At 45.6% G+C, this 16503-nt stretch overlaps 1 protein-coding gene across 1 annotated transcript in view; it reads left to right on the top strand.

Moving 5' to 3' along the window:
• The window catches only part of CASC3 (CASC3 exon junction complex subunit), a 56749-nt gene extending 41726 nt beyond the window's left edge, over window positions 1-15023 (top strand). The window contains exons 11-13 of the mRNA XM_075350145.1: window positions 8762-8976; window positions 9072-9194; window positions 14085-15023. Coding sequence (XP_075206260.1) covers window positions 8762-8976; window positions 9072-9194; window positions 14085-14126 — 380 coding nt within the window. The 3' untranslated portion in view covers window positions 14127-15023. The remainder of the gene's footprint in view (window positions 1-8761; window positions 8977-9071; window positions 9195-14084) is intronic.
• The last annotated feature ends 1480 nt before the right edge of the window (window positions 15024-16503 follow it).

A 16503-nucleotide genomic window follows, 5' to 3' on the forward strand; every position in this document is an offset into this window, starting at 1 on the left:
ATAGAACATAAAATATTTATTGGAATACAACTTTAGAACACAAAAAAACTAATAAATTGTAAATATGTAATATATATATATATATATATATATATATATATATATATATATATATATATATATATATATATATATATATATATATATATATATATATATATATATATATATATATAAATATGTGTGTGTGTATATATATATACACACAAGATATATATGTAATCTACTGTATATTACATAGTGTATTACATATTTACAATTTATTATAGTTTTTTGTGTTCTAATGTTGTATTCCAATAAATATATTTTATGTTCTATCCAAATATCTTGATTATTGTATCATAAAAATTTATTAAATGTCTGATGTTCACATACACATATTCATGTACTACAATAAATTTCTTTATCGTTCCTTATGGGAGACCCAAACCATGGGTGTATAGCTTCTGCCTCCGGAGGACACGCAAAGTACTACACTCAAACGTGTAGCTCCTCCCTCCGGGCTATATACACCCCCTGGATGACAATCTACCCAGTTCAATGCTTTGTGTTTTCAGGAGGTACACACACTTGCATTCTCTGATATTTTTTTCATTTTTATTTTGATTTTCAAGATTTGGAAGAAAAGCGGGTCCAGTCTGGACTCCCGGAATGTCCCTTCACACCCCACTCTGTCGGCGGTGCTGTTAAGGTTGACTTTACAAGGCTGGAGCCTTCACATGCCGTGCTCCTTCACATCCTCTGAGAGGCTCTGGTTTGAAGTGGGAGCCGTCACGGTCCTCTCTGCTTGCAGGAGACCGGTCTCCATCCGCAGCCCTGTCTGGTTCCTGCTGGAAGGAGCGTTCACCCCCCCTCAGGGACTGGCCCTGCGTCTCAAAAGCTAAGTATTGAGACGTTTTTCAGGGGTCCCGGGTACTTTTATTAGGGGGACAGTATGTGTTTTATCGTTACTGTAAATTCCGGCCGATTCTGGGGGTTTCCCCTCAGAACCGCGCCAAGGTGCCTGCTCGTCGGCCGCATTTTAAAATCTAGGCCCCGGCTTCTGTTTGGGCCTAGTTTCGGTTTCGGATTCTCTGCATACAGGCATAGCGTGGCACCGCCCACCGCTCGGCCAGCAGAGGGGAGGGCACTCCTCTCTGGGGAGATGTTCCCTCCCCTGTATCTATCTCTGCATCTCTCCCTGGCCCTCCGTTTTCCCGCTCTTGGCCTAATACCCGCCCCCCTCCTCCTTCCAGCGCCATTTTCTCAGCGTTCTTACACTGGACGGCACTGGATGCTGCAGCTGCTGCTGTTTAGGAGGGCTGACGCTTCACTTGGGCTTTGAGCTGTGGAATCCGGAGGGCACACAGAGAGCGGTCTGGTAAGCCACAACCTCTGGTTGTGGGCTTTTTATTACACTCTCAGGACATTCTACAGGAGTGTTTTTCTTGCTGCAGGGCTTCCACCTTAGCAGCATGTCTGTCACCCGGAGCAAGGCTGCAAACATGTACGCTATATGCACTGCATGTAAGCTCATTCTGCCAGAGCCAAGCACATACCCACATTGTGATGCCTGTGCTAATATGGTTGTGTCTCAGCCTGGAGCCTCCTCAGGGGTCCCTCCGGCTGCTCCGGCCCCGGTGGCTGAACCCCCGGCTTGGGTAGCATCCTTTTCACAAGCTATTTCCCAGTCTTTTGCCGACTCCATGGGGCAGCTGTCCCGGACACTGCTGACCATGCATCAGCCCCCTTCTCAGGGTGCTTCTGCTGCTCCTAGCTCTGCAGAGCTCTCAGAGCATGTCCTAGGACCCCGTCCCCCTAAACGGAGACGCAGGGACCCTTCTCCTTCCTCTTCCCACGGCTCTGATTCACGTGCCGAGGTACAGGGTGAGGAGGATTCGTTTACTGTGGGCTCAGACGCTACCTCTATGTACCCCATTGACTTGTCTGAGGGTGATGCGGATGTTAGTGACTTGATTGCGTCCATTAACTCCGTACTGAACCTCAACCCACCAGAGTCTGAGGAACAAGCCTCTCTGGTAGAGATGCACCAGTTTACCTCACCTAAGAAAGCTAGGAGTATGTTTTTTAACCACTCCAGCTTTCAGACCACTGTTACCAAGCCCAGGGCCTGTCCTGACAAACGTTTTCCGAAGCGTAGTTCAGATGACCGTTTTCCTTTTCCACCAGAGGTGGTTAAGGAATGGGCCCAGTCCCCAAAGGTAGACCCTCCGGTGTCCAGAATCTCAGCCCGCACAGTCGTAGCTGTGGCTGATGGCACTTCTCTTAAGGATCCCACTGACCGCCAGGTTGACCTTTTGGCCAAATCTGTATATGAGGCGGCAGGAGCCTCGTTCTCCCCGTCTTTTGCGGCAGTGTGGGCTCTTAAGGCAGTCTCTGCCTCTCTGGAGGAGATACATTCCCTTACCAGGGACTCTATTCCTGAGATGGGTGCCTTAACTTCTCAAGCTTCGGCTTTTGCATCCTACGCCATGTCTGCCATCCTGGAGGCTTCCCACCGCACGGCGGTGTCCTCCGCTAACTCCCTCGCGATCTGCAGGATCTTGTGGCTTCGAGAGTGGAAGGCAGACGCTTCCTCTAAGAAATACCTTGCGAGTCTCCCTTTTGCTGGGTCCCGGCTGTTTGGGGAACAGCTGGATGACATAATTAAGGAAGCCACTGGCGGGAAGAGTACTTCCTTGCCACAGACTAAAGCCAGGAAACCTGTCCAGGGCAGGATCCAATCGAGGTTTCGTTCCTTTCGTTCCTCTAACTGGTCATCCTCTAAGCCCTCGGCCTCGTCCACTACCGCAGCCAAGGACCGTAAATCAAACTGGCGCGCAAAGCCGCGTCCTCAAAGGACCAGAGGAGCCGCTGCCACTAAGGCAGCCTCCTCTTGACTATCTGGCTGCGCCAGCAACGTCCTTGGTCGGTGGCAGGCTCTCCCACTTTGGCGACGTGTGGTTTCAACACGTCGCCGATCAGTGGGTGCGGGATATCATCTCCCACGGCTACAGGATAGAATTTTCTTCCAGCCCGCCAAACAGATTTTTTCTGTCCACACCCCCCTGCTCCAAAGCCGCCGCCTTCTCTCAGGCCGTGGCATCCCTGCAGGCCAACGGGGTAATTGTTCCGGTTCCCGCCCGGGAACGGTTCAGCGGTTTCTACTCAAACCTCTTTCTAGTCCCCAAGAAGGACGGTTCCTTCCGGCCCATCCTGGATCCCAAGCTTCTCAACAAGCATGTTCAGGTGCGGCACTTTCGCATGGAATCTCTGAGATCGGTCATTGCCTCAATGACCCAAGGAGATTTTCTGGCATCCATCGACATCAGAGATGCCTATCTGCATGTGCCTATTGCGGTCTCACACCAGCGTTGGCTACGCTTTGCAATCGGGGAGGAACATTTCCAATTCGTGGCTCTCCCCTTTGGCTTAGCCACAGCCCCTCGAGTGTTCACCAAGGTCATGGCAGCAGTGGTTGCAGTCCTGCACCTCCAGGGGTTGGCAGTGATTCCTTACCTGGACGACCTTCTAGTCAAGGCCTCATCCAGTGTAGACTGCCAGCGGAGTGTCTCTCTCACTCTCGCCACGCTAGTTCAGTTCGGGTGGCTTGTCAACCTGCCCAAGTCCACCCTGACCCCGACCCAGGTACTTATGTACCTAGGGATGCAATTCGAGACTCTGCCGGCACTTGTCAAGTTGCCCTTAGTCAAACAGCAGTCCCTTCGTCTGGCGGTGCGCTCTCTGCTGAGGCACCGCCGTCATTCCATCAGACACCTCATGCAGGTGCTGGGTCAGATGGTGGCGTCAATGGAAGCGGTTCCCTTTGCCCAGTTCCATCTGCGTCCCCTGCAGCTCGACATTCTCCGCTGTTGGGACAAGCAGATCTCTTCCTTGCACAGGCTGGTGGCTCTGTCATCACAGGCCAGGAGCTCCCTTCAGTGGTGGCTTCGGCCCCTCTCTCTGTCTCAGGGACGCTCCTTCCTGACTCCGTCCTGGGTGATCCTCACCACGGATGCCAGCCTCTCCGGTTGGGGAGCAGTATTTCTCCATCACCGAGCACAGGGCACTTGGACTCCGTCCGAATCAGCCCTCTCGATCAATGTGCTGGAGATCAGAGCTGTGTTTCTAGCTCTCCTAGCCTTTCACCACCTGTTGGCGGGCAGGCACATTCGGGTTCAGTCGGACAACGCGACAGCGGTTGCCTACATCAATCACCAGGGCGGGACTCACAGCCGTCTGGCGATGTTGGAGGTTCAACGAATCCTCCAGTGGACGGAGGACTCCAAGTCCACCATATCTGCAGTCCACATCCCAGGCGTGGAAAACTGGGAGGCCGATTATCTCAGCCGTCAAACCGTGGACAGCGGCGAGTGGGCCCTGCATCTGTCAGTGTTCAGATCAATCTGCCGCAAGTGGGGCACCCCGGAAGTGGATCTCATGGCATCCCGGCACAACAACAAGGTTCCGGTTTATGTGGCTCGCTCCCACGATCCTCAAGCCTTCGCAGCAGACGCACTGGTTCAAGATTGGTCTCAGTTCCGTCTGGCCTATGTGTTTCCCCCTCTAGCGCTCTTGCCCAGGGTTCTGCGCAAGATCAGAATGGAGGGCCGTCGAGTCATACTCATTGCTCCGGACTGGCCCAGGCGAGCTTGGTACCCAGACCTGCTCCGTCTGTCCGTAGAGGTGCCGTGGCATCTCCCGGACCGCCCAGACCTTCTCTCTCAAGGTCCGTTCTTCCGCCAGAATTCTGCGGCTCTCAGATTGACGGCGTGGCTCTTGAGTCCTGGATCCTGACGGCTTCAGGCATTCCCTCTGAGGTCATCTCCACCATGACTCAGGCTCGAAAGTCTTCCTCGGCCAAGATTTACCACAGGACTTGGAGGATTTTCCTGTCCTGGTGTCGCTCTTCCGACCACGCTCCTTGGCCGTTCTCCTTGCCGACCATCCTGTCTTTTCTACAGTCCGGTCTACAGCTAGGTCTGTCCCTCAATTCCCTCAAGGGACAGGTGTCGGCTTTGTCGGTATTGTTCAAGCGGCGTATCGCCCGACTGGCTCAGGTGCGCACCTTCATGCAGGGCGCATCTCGCATCATTCCTCCTTACCGGCGGCCCTTGGATCCCTGGGACCTTAATCTGGGCCTTACAGAAACCCCCCTTTGAGCCTCTCAGGGAGGTTCCTTTGTTTAGACTTTCACAGAAAGTTGTTTTTCTAGTAGCCATAACTTCTCTCAGGAGAGTTTCTGATTTGGCTGCGCTCTCTTCGGAATCCCCCTTTCTGGTGTTTCACCAAGACAAGGTGGTTCTTCGTCCGACTCCGGACTTTCTCCCTAAGGTGGTGTCTCCTTTCCACCTTAACCAGGACATTTCATTGCCTTCTCTATGTCCGGCCCCTGTGCATCGTTTTGAGAAGGCGTTGCACTCCTTAGATTTGGTGCGGGCGCTCCGAATCTATGTGTCACGCACCGCCGTTTTTAGGCGGTGCACATCACTTTTTGTGCTAACCACTGGTCAGCGCAAGGGTCTCGCTGCTTCTAAACCGACCCTAGCTCGTTGGATCAGGTCGGCTATCACCGATGCCTACCAGTGTTCTCAGGTGCCTCCTCCGCCAGGGATTAAGGCGCACTCGACCAGAGCTGTCGGTGCCTCCTGGGCTTTCAGGCACCAGGCTACGGCTCAGCAGGTTTGTCAGGCTGCCACGTGGTCCAGTCTGCACACTTTTTCGAAGCACTACCAAGTGCATGCTCATGCTTCGGCAGATGCGAGCTTGGGCAGACGCATTCTTCAGGCGGCTGTCGCCCATTTGTGAAGTTAGGTTTTGCCTACTTCTCAGTTTGTCCGCCAAGATCTATTACAGGTCTTGGCAAATCTTCTTATCCTGGTGCTCTGATAACGGTTTCTCTCCATGGCCGTTTGCCTTACCCCCTTTTCTTTCATTCCTCCAATCCGGAATGGACAAGGGTTTGTCACTCGGCTCTCTCAAGGGCCAAGTATCGGCGCTCTCCGTATTTTTTCAAAAGCGTCTAGCCAGGCTTCCGCAGGTCCGCACGTTCCTGCAGGGAGTTTGCCACATAGTCCCGCCTTACAAGCGTCCGCTGGAACCCTGGGATCTTAACAGGATGCTAACGGCTCTTCAGAAACCACCTTTCGAGCCGCTGCGGGATGTCTCTTTATCACGTCTTTCGCAAAAGGTGGCCTTTCTAGTGGCAGTTACATCACTCCGGAGAGTGTCTGAGCTTGCAGCGCTATCATGCAAGGCCCCCTTCCTGGTGTTTCACCAGGATAAGGTGGTTCTGCGTCCGGTTCCGGAATTTCTCCCTAAGGTGGTATCTCCTTTTCATCTCAATCAGGATATCTCCTTGCCTTCATTTTGCCCTAATCCAATTCACCAATATGAAAAGGATTTACACTCTTTGGATCTGGTGAGAGCACTCCGGCTCTACGTGTCTCGCACGGCGCCCCATGCGCTCTTTGTCCTTGTCGCTGGCCAGCGTAAGGGTTCGCAGGCTTCCAAGTCTACCTTGGCTCGGTGGATCAAGGAACCGATTCTCGAAGCCTACCGTTCTTCTGGGCTTCCGCTTCCTTCAGGGCTGAAAGCCCATTCTACCAGAGCCGTGGATGCGTCCTGGGCATTGCGGCACCGGGCTACGGCTCAGCAGGTGTGTCAGGCAGCGACGTGGTCTAGTCTGCACACTTTCACGAAACACTATCAAGAGCATACCTATGCTTCGGCAGATGCCAGTCTAGGTAGGCGAGTCCTTCAGGCGGCGGTTGCCCACCTGTAAGAGGAGGGCCGTTTCGGCTCTTTTTTTATTGAGGTATTCTTTTACCCACCCAGGGACTGCTTTTGGACGTCCCAATTGTCTGGGTCTCCCAATGGAGCAACAAAGAAGAAGGGAATTTTGTTTACTTACCGTAAATTCCTTTTCTTCTAGCTCCTATTGGGAGACCCAGCACCCGCCCCTGTTCCCTTCGGGCTGGTTGTTCTTTTGTGTACACATGTTGTTCATGTTGAATTGTTCTTTTGGTTCATGATTCAGTTCTCCGAACATCCTTCGGATTGAATTTACCCTAGACCAATTCATAAGTCTTCTCCTTCCTGCTTTTGCACCAAAACTGAGGAGCCCGTGATCCACGGGAGGGTGTATAGGCAGAGGGGAGGGGTTACACTTTTTAAAGTGTAATACTTTGTGTGGCCTCCGGAGGCAGAAGCTATACACCCAATTGTCTGGGTCTCCCAATAGGAGCTAGAAGAAAAGGAATTTACGGTAAGTAAACAAAATTCCCTTCTTTCCTTCACCAAATTTGGGGGTGCATCTTATAATCCGGTGCGTCTTATAAAGCGAAAAATACGGTACATGTTTGGTATCTACAAATCCGTACTGACCTGAGGAATCATAATGCCAGGTCCATTTTACCATATAGTAAACCTGGTAAATAAAAAAAAAACCATTTGTGCAATTGCACTTTTTTTGCTATTTCACTGCACAGAATTTTTTTTTTTTTTTCTTTTTTTTTTTTTTTCTTTTTCTTCATTACATTATGGGGCAGAATGAATGTTGTAATTTGAAAGTACAACTTCTCCTGTAAAAAAACAAGCCCTCATATGGCTATATTGATAGAAAAATAAAATTATGGCTCTTGGCAGAAGGGGAGGAAAAAATAAAAACAGAAAATTGCCAGGTAGTGAAGGGGTTAAGACCGCAAAACAGTATACTGCAATAGCAAGGTCTCTCCCAGGTAAAGATGTCAAAGCAGACTGAGGATTTATGATCAATGTTCGTGCTTTTTTTGAAGAAACGTCAAGAAATGGGCAACGTTAAGGATCGATATCTGTCATCGGCCAAGGACACTTGGTGCAGCAGATGAAAGACACTTAATGATTACTTATCTTCGGTATCAGATTGGTAGGAGCTGTAAAGACAAAAGGCGCATATAGGGTCTTACCCAGGTTGGGGTAATGTGCAATTAGGGCAAGTATCGCTCACCTGAGGTAGCTGTGCAAAGTCACAACTACTATGGACGCATGAATATAGAGTATGCAGCTGCAGCAGTCCCCATAGCAGATAATAGGATCAATTGTGGTTTTATCCTGAAGAAGGCGCTGTCCTGCTCTGAAACGCGTAGAATAAAAATCACTTATGATCCTCAATGAACCTTCGAAGCCTTTGTTCCAGCGCGGCAGCAGGATGTTAACCGTTTAATTTCCACAACTGATCCTGTTGTTTTCGTTATCGGAAGATGTCAAGCAGTGTCATCAGCTAAGCAATGACTGCAACCAGTAGGATATACTCTGCATTTGCTCTGAGAAATCTCTCCAGAAGTGGTTAAGTGACTAGTGGCTTAGTCATTTAAAGTCATACCTTCAACATGAAAACATAGGAACTGGGGTGCAAAAAAGGTGGCAGCTGGTGCTCTGCACTAAGGAGCCAAAAGTGAAGTATTGGCTGTAACAAGCAGTTTGTTCGCTTGAGGATGGTACAATAATGAATGTCTGTGAACAACATGGAAGCATGGTGGAGGTTCTCTGCATGTTTGTGGCTTCATCTCCGCAAATGGAGTGGGGGATTCAGTTAGGATTAATGATGCTTTAGCCATCATGCATCTACGTCTGCTTCATACAGACCTCATTATTAGCCAATATAAACTGAAATTCCAGAATTTCCATACGGACGGCTGTTTTAGATTTGGGAATGTGCATTAGTTTTATAATTTCTCTTTGTTGTAAGTGAATTCACCCTTGCCCAGTGTTATGGGTTAATTTAGTCTGTTATCTATTTCAGGTTTGCACCCGCACCCGCCTGCTGCTCCAATGTCTACTCCAAACCTTTACCCTGGCCCAGTTTCTATCCCACCTGGACAGCCACCTCCTCAACAGTTGTTACCTCCCCCCTACTTCACTGCCCCTCCTAGTGTCATTAATTTTGGAAATCCACCCTACCCTTATCCTCCAGGACCCCTTCCTCCACCACCGGCTCACTTATACCCCAATACACAGGTAAGATAGACTTGCTGTCTAATATTAGTCTGAATACATAAAATATTTATACAGAATTTCTATAGTTTTGTTTCTTTCAAATTTGTACCCTCTAGGCCCAGTCACAGGTATACGGAGGGGTAACGTATTATAACCCTGTACAGCAACAAGTTCAGCCGAAGCCTTCACCACCACGACGCACATCACAACCAGTCACTATAAAACCACCGCCGCCAGAGGTAAGAGGTCTGAGATTAAGTGAAATTTGACCTTCATTGTGTTCTGTTGTTAGCCAGTGGTTATGGTTTACGAAGACCGCCCATAGACTTTTAGACGTCCTTTCTTGCTCCTACTCTTCGCTGACATAAAATATCCCTGCATAGTAACGCAGCTATTCGTGATCAAAAGCTGTGTGGAGCAAGGATCCAGCTGTCTGACCATAGTTCCCATATAGAAGGCAGAGACGGTTTATTATAGTCTCTGCGTTCACCATCACCGTATACACAGCGCTAAAGAAGCAATGTATGCAGTAATAGGAAGCACTGTGAATCTTGTGCTCACTGTGTATAAGAAGGAAACTGCTAGATCATGGCAGACCCCGACAGCTCTGCTATGCCAGCCCCAGTTACAAGAGAAATAAGATGAAAATAAAAACATTTTATTCATCAAAATGCACGACCTTTATATGACCTTATGGGAGGCACAATGTGTAAAATAAATTTAAAAGTGAAATGAATAAATAAGCAGGGGGGAAAAAAATAACGCCTCCTTAATTACAGAAGATTACTTTAAATCACCACTCCAGTGTATTTTTATTTATATATTTTCAGCGCTTGAGTCCCGCGAACCATCTTGTGATCGCAGCTTCTGACTGACCGGAAGTCTGAATTTACGTCACAAGTAGTGATGGGCAGACCTGGACTATAAAAGTCTAAAACTGCGCCTGTTTCAAAAGTATTTAAGATCCGGGCCTGGCGTTCTCGGGGAACTTTGGCTATTGATCTGGGTCTGGCAACTCTGGGAAATAAACAAAAAAAAAGGAAAAATATAAATAAATAAAAGCAAACGCTATACTTACCGAGTCTCCGGTGCAGCTGTAACTGCTTCAGGGGCCGCTCATTATTGCGAATTCATATACACAGCTTCCCCTGCCCACTGGCAGTCCTGGTGTCTGTGATTGCTTGCAGTCAGACGCGCACCCAGCATGTGTGACAGCATGTCTGACTGCAACCAATCATATAACTGAATAGGATAACTGAAGTGAGCACTAATATATATATATATATTCTGAGTGCAAGCCAAAAAAATACATACTATATAAGGATAAGGCTGCACATCAAACTTAGATAATGGTATAATGCCTCAAGCATATGGAAAAATATTTGAAAAATACAATGAAAAATGCTACTTGCTAACTTGAACATGTGAATAATGAATTGCATACCTGCCATGAATATTAGGAAAAAGGAGATATTTAGCAATCGCATTGATCAATGTAACTGAGCCCCAAAACCTCGTCAAGGTATATCTCTATATTGGGGTCCCTAGCTCTGTGACCCTAACTGTGTGTCATCTCATTGCAATTAAAAACTGCTGTGGGTGGAGAGGGGTAACTAAGGACTGTCTTATATAGGAGATGGAAAAAACATGGCCGAAAGGGGCGGAGCTGTGTTCACATTCAGAAAAAAAACTACATATAACTGAATAGGATAACTGAAGTGAGCACTAATATATATATATATTCTGAGTGCAAGCCAAAAAAATACATACTATATAAGGATAAGGCTGCACATCAAACTTAGATAATGGTATAATGCCTCAAGCATATGGAAAAATATTTGAAAAATACAATGAAAAATGCTACTTGCTAACTTGAACATGTGAATAATGAATTGCATACCTGCCATGAATATTAGGAAAAAGGAGATATTTAGCAACCAATCATAGACCTTGTCTGTGTGTCACTGTCAAGGTGTAAAAGTAAGTAAATTAGAAAAAAAAAAATGTCGTAGGGTCCCTCTGTATTATAACAAGCACAGATAAAGCCACGGCATGCGGTCCCTACCCCAATTTTGATACCCAGCCATGATAAAGCCTGACAGCTGGGGGCTGGTATTCTCAAACTATGGAGACCCATGCTTAGTATGCCCCTACAGTGTAAAGATGGCAGCCTGCAGCAGCCCAGGATTGCCACATCCATTAGATGCGACAGTCCTGAAACTTAATCCGGTAAATGAGGGACTGTAAATGAGCGAAGAAGAGTGAGTGGCCTAGAAGCAGTTACAGCTCCACCAGAGACTTGGTAAGTATAGCGCGCCTGCTCTAATCCCCCTATCCTTTCTACCACTATTTTTAAGCACTGGATTCTGGTCCCCATAGACTTACATGGGGACCTGCATCCGGCCAGATATCCAGAATCAATTCCGGGCAAGAGCAGTTTTTTTTTTTTTTTTTTGTTTTTCTTGTTAAGTCCGGTTAGTCCCGCCGATCTTAGATATTTTCGAGTTCGCCCATCACTAGTCACTAGTGCTCAATACATATCTATGAGAGCCAGAACGAGGCTCTGATAGACTTGTCTTGAGTTGTTATCTCTGGCACAATCCATGAAACACTGGACCTGCTGGCAGGACACAAACTGGAGAAGACTGACAGGAGAGACGGCAATAACAGATGACGCTGGAGGGGGAGGATAACACAAGGGGCAGGAGATTGATTTAAAGCACCACTCTAGCGGTGAAAATAAAAAAAACACGCTGGAGTGGTGCTTTAATATGCGAATCATAAGTCATATGAAAAGACTCGTTAAAGGGTCACTTTTGACTTTTAGGATTGCTACTTCCAATAGGTGGCACTAGAGTTCGTCTCCTTACTCCCTGAAGAAGAGACAATTTGATTATTTCCCAGAGGAGCATTACAGCTAGAAGACTCCTCACTGGCAGTCAGAATTGGTTCGTCAGGTCTCCACAAGGAGAACAGATTTCCCCTTAGACCCCACTATAGCTTCTCATACAGCCAGATCAAACCTCACACGTTGCACTGACGAGGGACAACCATTCCGAAACACCGTGTCTACAATTTAGGTTCTGCTCTGGCATATATCCTAAGTCATATGACAAGGCTCGTTAAAGGACCACTTTTGACTTTTAGGATTGCTACTTCCGATAGGTGGCGCTAGAGTTTGTCTCCTCCCTCCCTGAAGAGACAATTTGAATATCTGAACAAAAAACATTTTTTTTTTTTTTTTTTTTTTTTTTTTAAACAGCTCTTTTAAACTGCATGTATGAAAAAAAGCAAAAATAACATTTTCCTGGTCAGGAACAGGGATAAATGGCCTGGTATTGAGCTGGTTAATTTAATTGTCCAGAGGATAATCCTACATCCACTGAAGTTGCTAGTACTAATCTGGTTTCAGTTGTAGTAAGGGTTGTTTTTGAGAGAATTTTTAACCCCTTAGTGACCAGGCCAAATCATTAAAATCTGAAATGTCACTTTGTGCCAATAACTCTGGAATGTTTCTATGTTTTCAGAGAGTTTATTTTTTTGTGACACATTATATTTTATGATAATGGTCAATACGTTTTGCATTTATAAAATTTCTAAAAATGAGCAGTTTTCAAAGGGAATGATTATCCGGTTAAGGCCAGAGTCACACGTCTCATCACCCGGCATGACCTGCTGCTGTCCAGACTGGCGCGTATAGCTGCATAGGAATGAATGAATTTGCACGCTCCTGTCCGGAGAGCGGCAGGTTGTGCCGGGTGATAACTCGATTCTCGCACAAGTGTGACTCTGGCCTATCTAGTCAGATCACACAATATAGTTAATAAGCGATATTTTCATCATATCTGCTTTACATCAGCACCATCTGTACAGTGTTTTTATTATTCCAGAAAGTTATCTGCTTTAAAATTGTAGCAGTATTTTTTCAAGGACCTTTCCAAAACATATTTTTTACAGATCTATTCCGGTTTGAAGTGAATTTGAGGGACCTATATATTGAAAAAGCCCCAAAAGTGATACCATTTTAACAGTGCCCCCATTATATTCCAAATAGCTGTCATGTAGGGGTTTGTTTTTTTTTAACCCTTTTAGGTTAATTTTGGCAATTAATGCAAAGTGGCATGGCAAGGAAAAAGGAAAAAAAAAAATTCCACCCAAATGTTGCTAACTTCTGGACAGGTCACTATAGCCGACAGACCCTAAGGCCGTGAATTGCCATGGCAACCACAAGGACCACTCATAATCTCAGGATGCCGAGGGGGTTAAAGAAGGTGCCACCATACTCTCAATGATTTAGATGCTGTAGTCACTATTGACTGCAGCATTTAAGGGGTTAAAAGGCCATGTTCGGTGCAAACGACGATCGTGCCTCATGCAGCAGGGTGTCAGCTATAATGTACAGCTGATGGCTGCTGTATTTTCACCCGTTGCTATTCATTTGTATCACGGGTCAGTTCTAAGTTGTATTGGGGGTCATTTTTGGTACATGTGCATTTGCAAAAATCTGTAATGTAATAGCCAAGCTGTGAGTTTGAAAATCGACAACATATGGCCTAAAATCATTGCAGGTGATAAAACTATATACATGTATTAGATTATAGCAGAAATCACATAAATCTGTCACTTATGAACGCTGCATTGTCACCAATCCTCTGCATCACAAGGGGCCAGATGTTGTCCTTGGTGGGATTTGATGACAGGAGTCCCCGTAATGCTGTGCTAACTGTCCTGCCCGTCTTGGCCACAAGATGGCAGCCTGGAGGAGTTAAATGAAGCCGCTGGTTTAAAAAGTGAGACCCTGACTAAGATGGTCGAGTACAGTTTTGCACTTGGCTATCTTCTTTTTTTCAGTGGCATAGACTTAGAACAAATCAGCAGGGTGTATGCGTGACAAGTCACTCCATTCATCTACTCCTGGGGACACATTTGTGGCCATCAGGAAACTGGATCCACAAATCAATTATTCTTGTGATCAAAGGGTTCTGGGTGAAATCCCCCTTTCACCATCTGTTGAGAAGTAGATGGCTAGCGGTAGGTAGATGGCTAGCGGTAGGTAGGTAGATGGCTAGCGGTAGGTAGGTAGATCTCTATGTATTATATTACATGTTTCTTTAAATAATTTCTTTCAGGAAAACAGACACTTGAAGGTAAAAGAAAAGAGCAGCTCCTGAGAAAATGCTGTAAAAGTTTCCTTCCCTAAGGAGAGCGTCCTGGATGACAGAACAGTGTTTTATCAGTACTTTTATTTTACTGAAGTCTTCACTCCGGATGTGTGGGATTACTCCATTTTTATTTTTTTTTCCAAGCTGTTCTTTTACAGAATCTTTTACCATTCACCAATATAAATATGTAATTTTTGGGATGTTGATAGACCATTAATGTATATTGTTACATGTCTGGGTATATGTAAGGACAGTTTTTGTTTGCTGCGTGCCTACGTTTCCTCTGTCTTTTTTTGTTTTGTACAGCTTTTTATTTGAAAAGGAAAAAAAGCGCAAGTAAAAGTGCTGCTAATAAAAATTAAAAGTATTCAATAGCGATATTAAAAAGACCATATTGAAAGTGTTTCCAAGACTTTTTCCTGGATAGAACGAGTCATGAAAAAAGTTTGTCAAGTTCCAGACTCTTGCAAGTACTTTACGTATATGGGTATTACTTTACCATTAAAATTAAGGTACACCACAAGGAATTTTTTTCCCCCAATCTTCTAGTGCATGATCTCAGGGGCAGATGCTTGGCACAGGGGCTCTTGCAGTTGTCCACTTTGACTTTCCTTTAAGTAACCATATTACTATTCAGTATGCCAGTTCTGACCAATGACCGTTTGTCTGCAACTGCTATGCAGTCAAGAAATACCTATGATTAATATTGATGACATATTGAGTGGGCCAGCAACTCTGCCCTTACATAGGACATTGCACATAAAGAGTCCTAATAACCAGTCATATCACTTCTTGCATCTGCAACCATGTTCTGGGATAATGAATGATCTGCAGTGTGCTAGCTATGGCCAGCATTTACTTTACATCCACAGTTATATATTGAATAAACCTTGCTATGAGGAATAATTATACCCATTATAGAAATTGTATTTATTTTTTCTTTAAAGTTCTGTTTATAGAACTTTGCTACTTAAAGGGAATCGGTCACCAATTTTTTCCTCCCACATCTGAGAGCAGCATAATGTAGAGACAGAGCCCTTGATTCTAGCGATGTGTCACTTACTGAGCTGCTTGCTGTCATTTTGATAAAATCACTGTTTTCTCTGCTGCAGATCTAGCAGTTATACAGAGCTCACGGATATGCTGGACTACCTAGCAGCGGGCCAAGTAATCCTCTAATGATAACCTAGTGCTGAATAAACAGTGATTTTATCAAAACTATGGAGCCCAGTAAGTGACACATTACTAGAATTAGGATCTCTGTCCCTACATAATGCTGCGACCAGATTAGGGGGCAAAAACTTGGAGACCGATTACCTTTAAGGTTGGGCGGTGTACAAATTGTGTCCGCTTCGCAGACAAAACCTTGCCGACGTGCAGATTGAAGCAGGTTTTTAATTGAATGCAGCGAAGAAGAGACTGTTTTTAGCTGCATCAATGATCCACATGTCTCTGCACCTTTTGGGTTGGATGTGGTCACAAAGTGTGAACCAAGCCTTAAAGTTCTTAGTGATCAGAGGCAAAATGAATTGTGGTTGGAGTCGGTAAGCCAAACATCCAACTCCTCAATTTCCCGGATTACGACTCCACTATTATTTCTCCATCATACATGACTCATGTATGTGATACGTTAACTTTAGTAAAAATGGTATAAAGCTTTCAATCATTGATGCAATAAACAACTAAAAGCCTAGATTCTTTAATCAGGAACAGAACAATATTTTTAGGACATTTCATAACTTTCCCAAACTCTTCTGAAAAAATATTCACATATTGCGTTGAACTACTGTACCCTATTTATTATATATTTTAGGAGTTGGTTCATTTTATACAGACTCCACCAAAATGGACACTGACTCCGACTCCACAGCCCTAGTTAGGGTTATATTCACCACCGCACACTGAGCTTCTATGTTAATGAGAAGATGGTAGGATATAATTGCTGGCCATATAGCATACAGTGTCATTAGCATTCTCTGTGAATGAGAGCTATAGAAACGTTATAGGAACACTATGGATAAATGTAACACATTTTATTTCTATATCAGGCCTGAAATGAAAAGTAGAAGCAAATTCTAGCAGGAGGGGTGAGGCTCATGCTGGAATATGTCCTTGTTTGTAGGTGAGGCGTAGGTTTACATATAGCGGATTAGAGGTAATAGTGCTAATATCCCCTAGCTGCCCATTTTAGCACAGGAGTAGAGGAATCCCTGCCCCTGCAGTTATATGTGGTGATTGGGTGGCACCGCTGTCAAGGAATCCATATTATACGGGAAATCTCATCTTTAATAATAGGTGTATAGGTGAAAAGGCCAATATTATGTTAGTAATTGTATACAGGAATTAAAATATATATTTAAAAGCGGTTTTCCAGCTCACAAAAAGT

Source organism: Anomaloglossus baeobatrachus, chromosome 5 (genome assembly GCF_048569485.1).
Source record: "Anomaloglossus baeobatrachus isolate aAnoBae1 chromosome 5, aAnoBae1.hap1, whole genome shotgun sequence".
Taxonomy (NCBI): Eukaryota; Metazoa; Chordata; class Amphibia; order Anura; family Aromobatidae; genus Anomaloglossus; species Anomaloglossus baeobatrachus.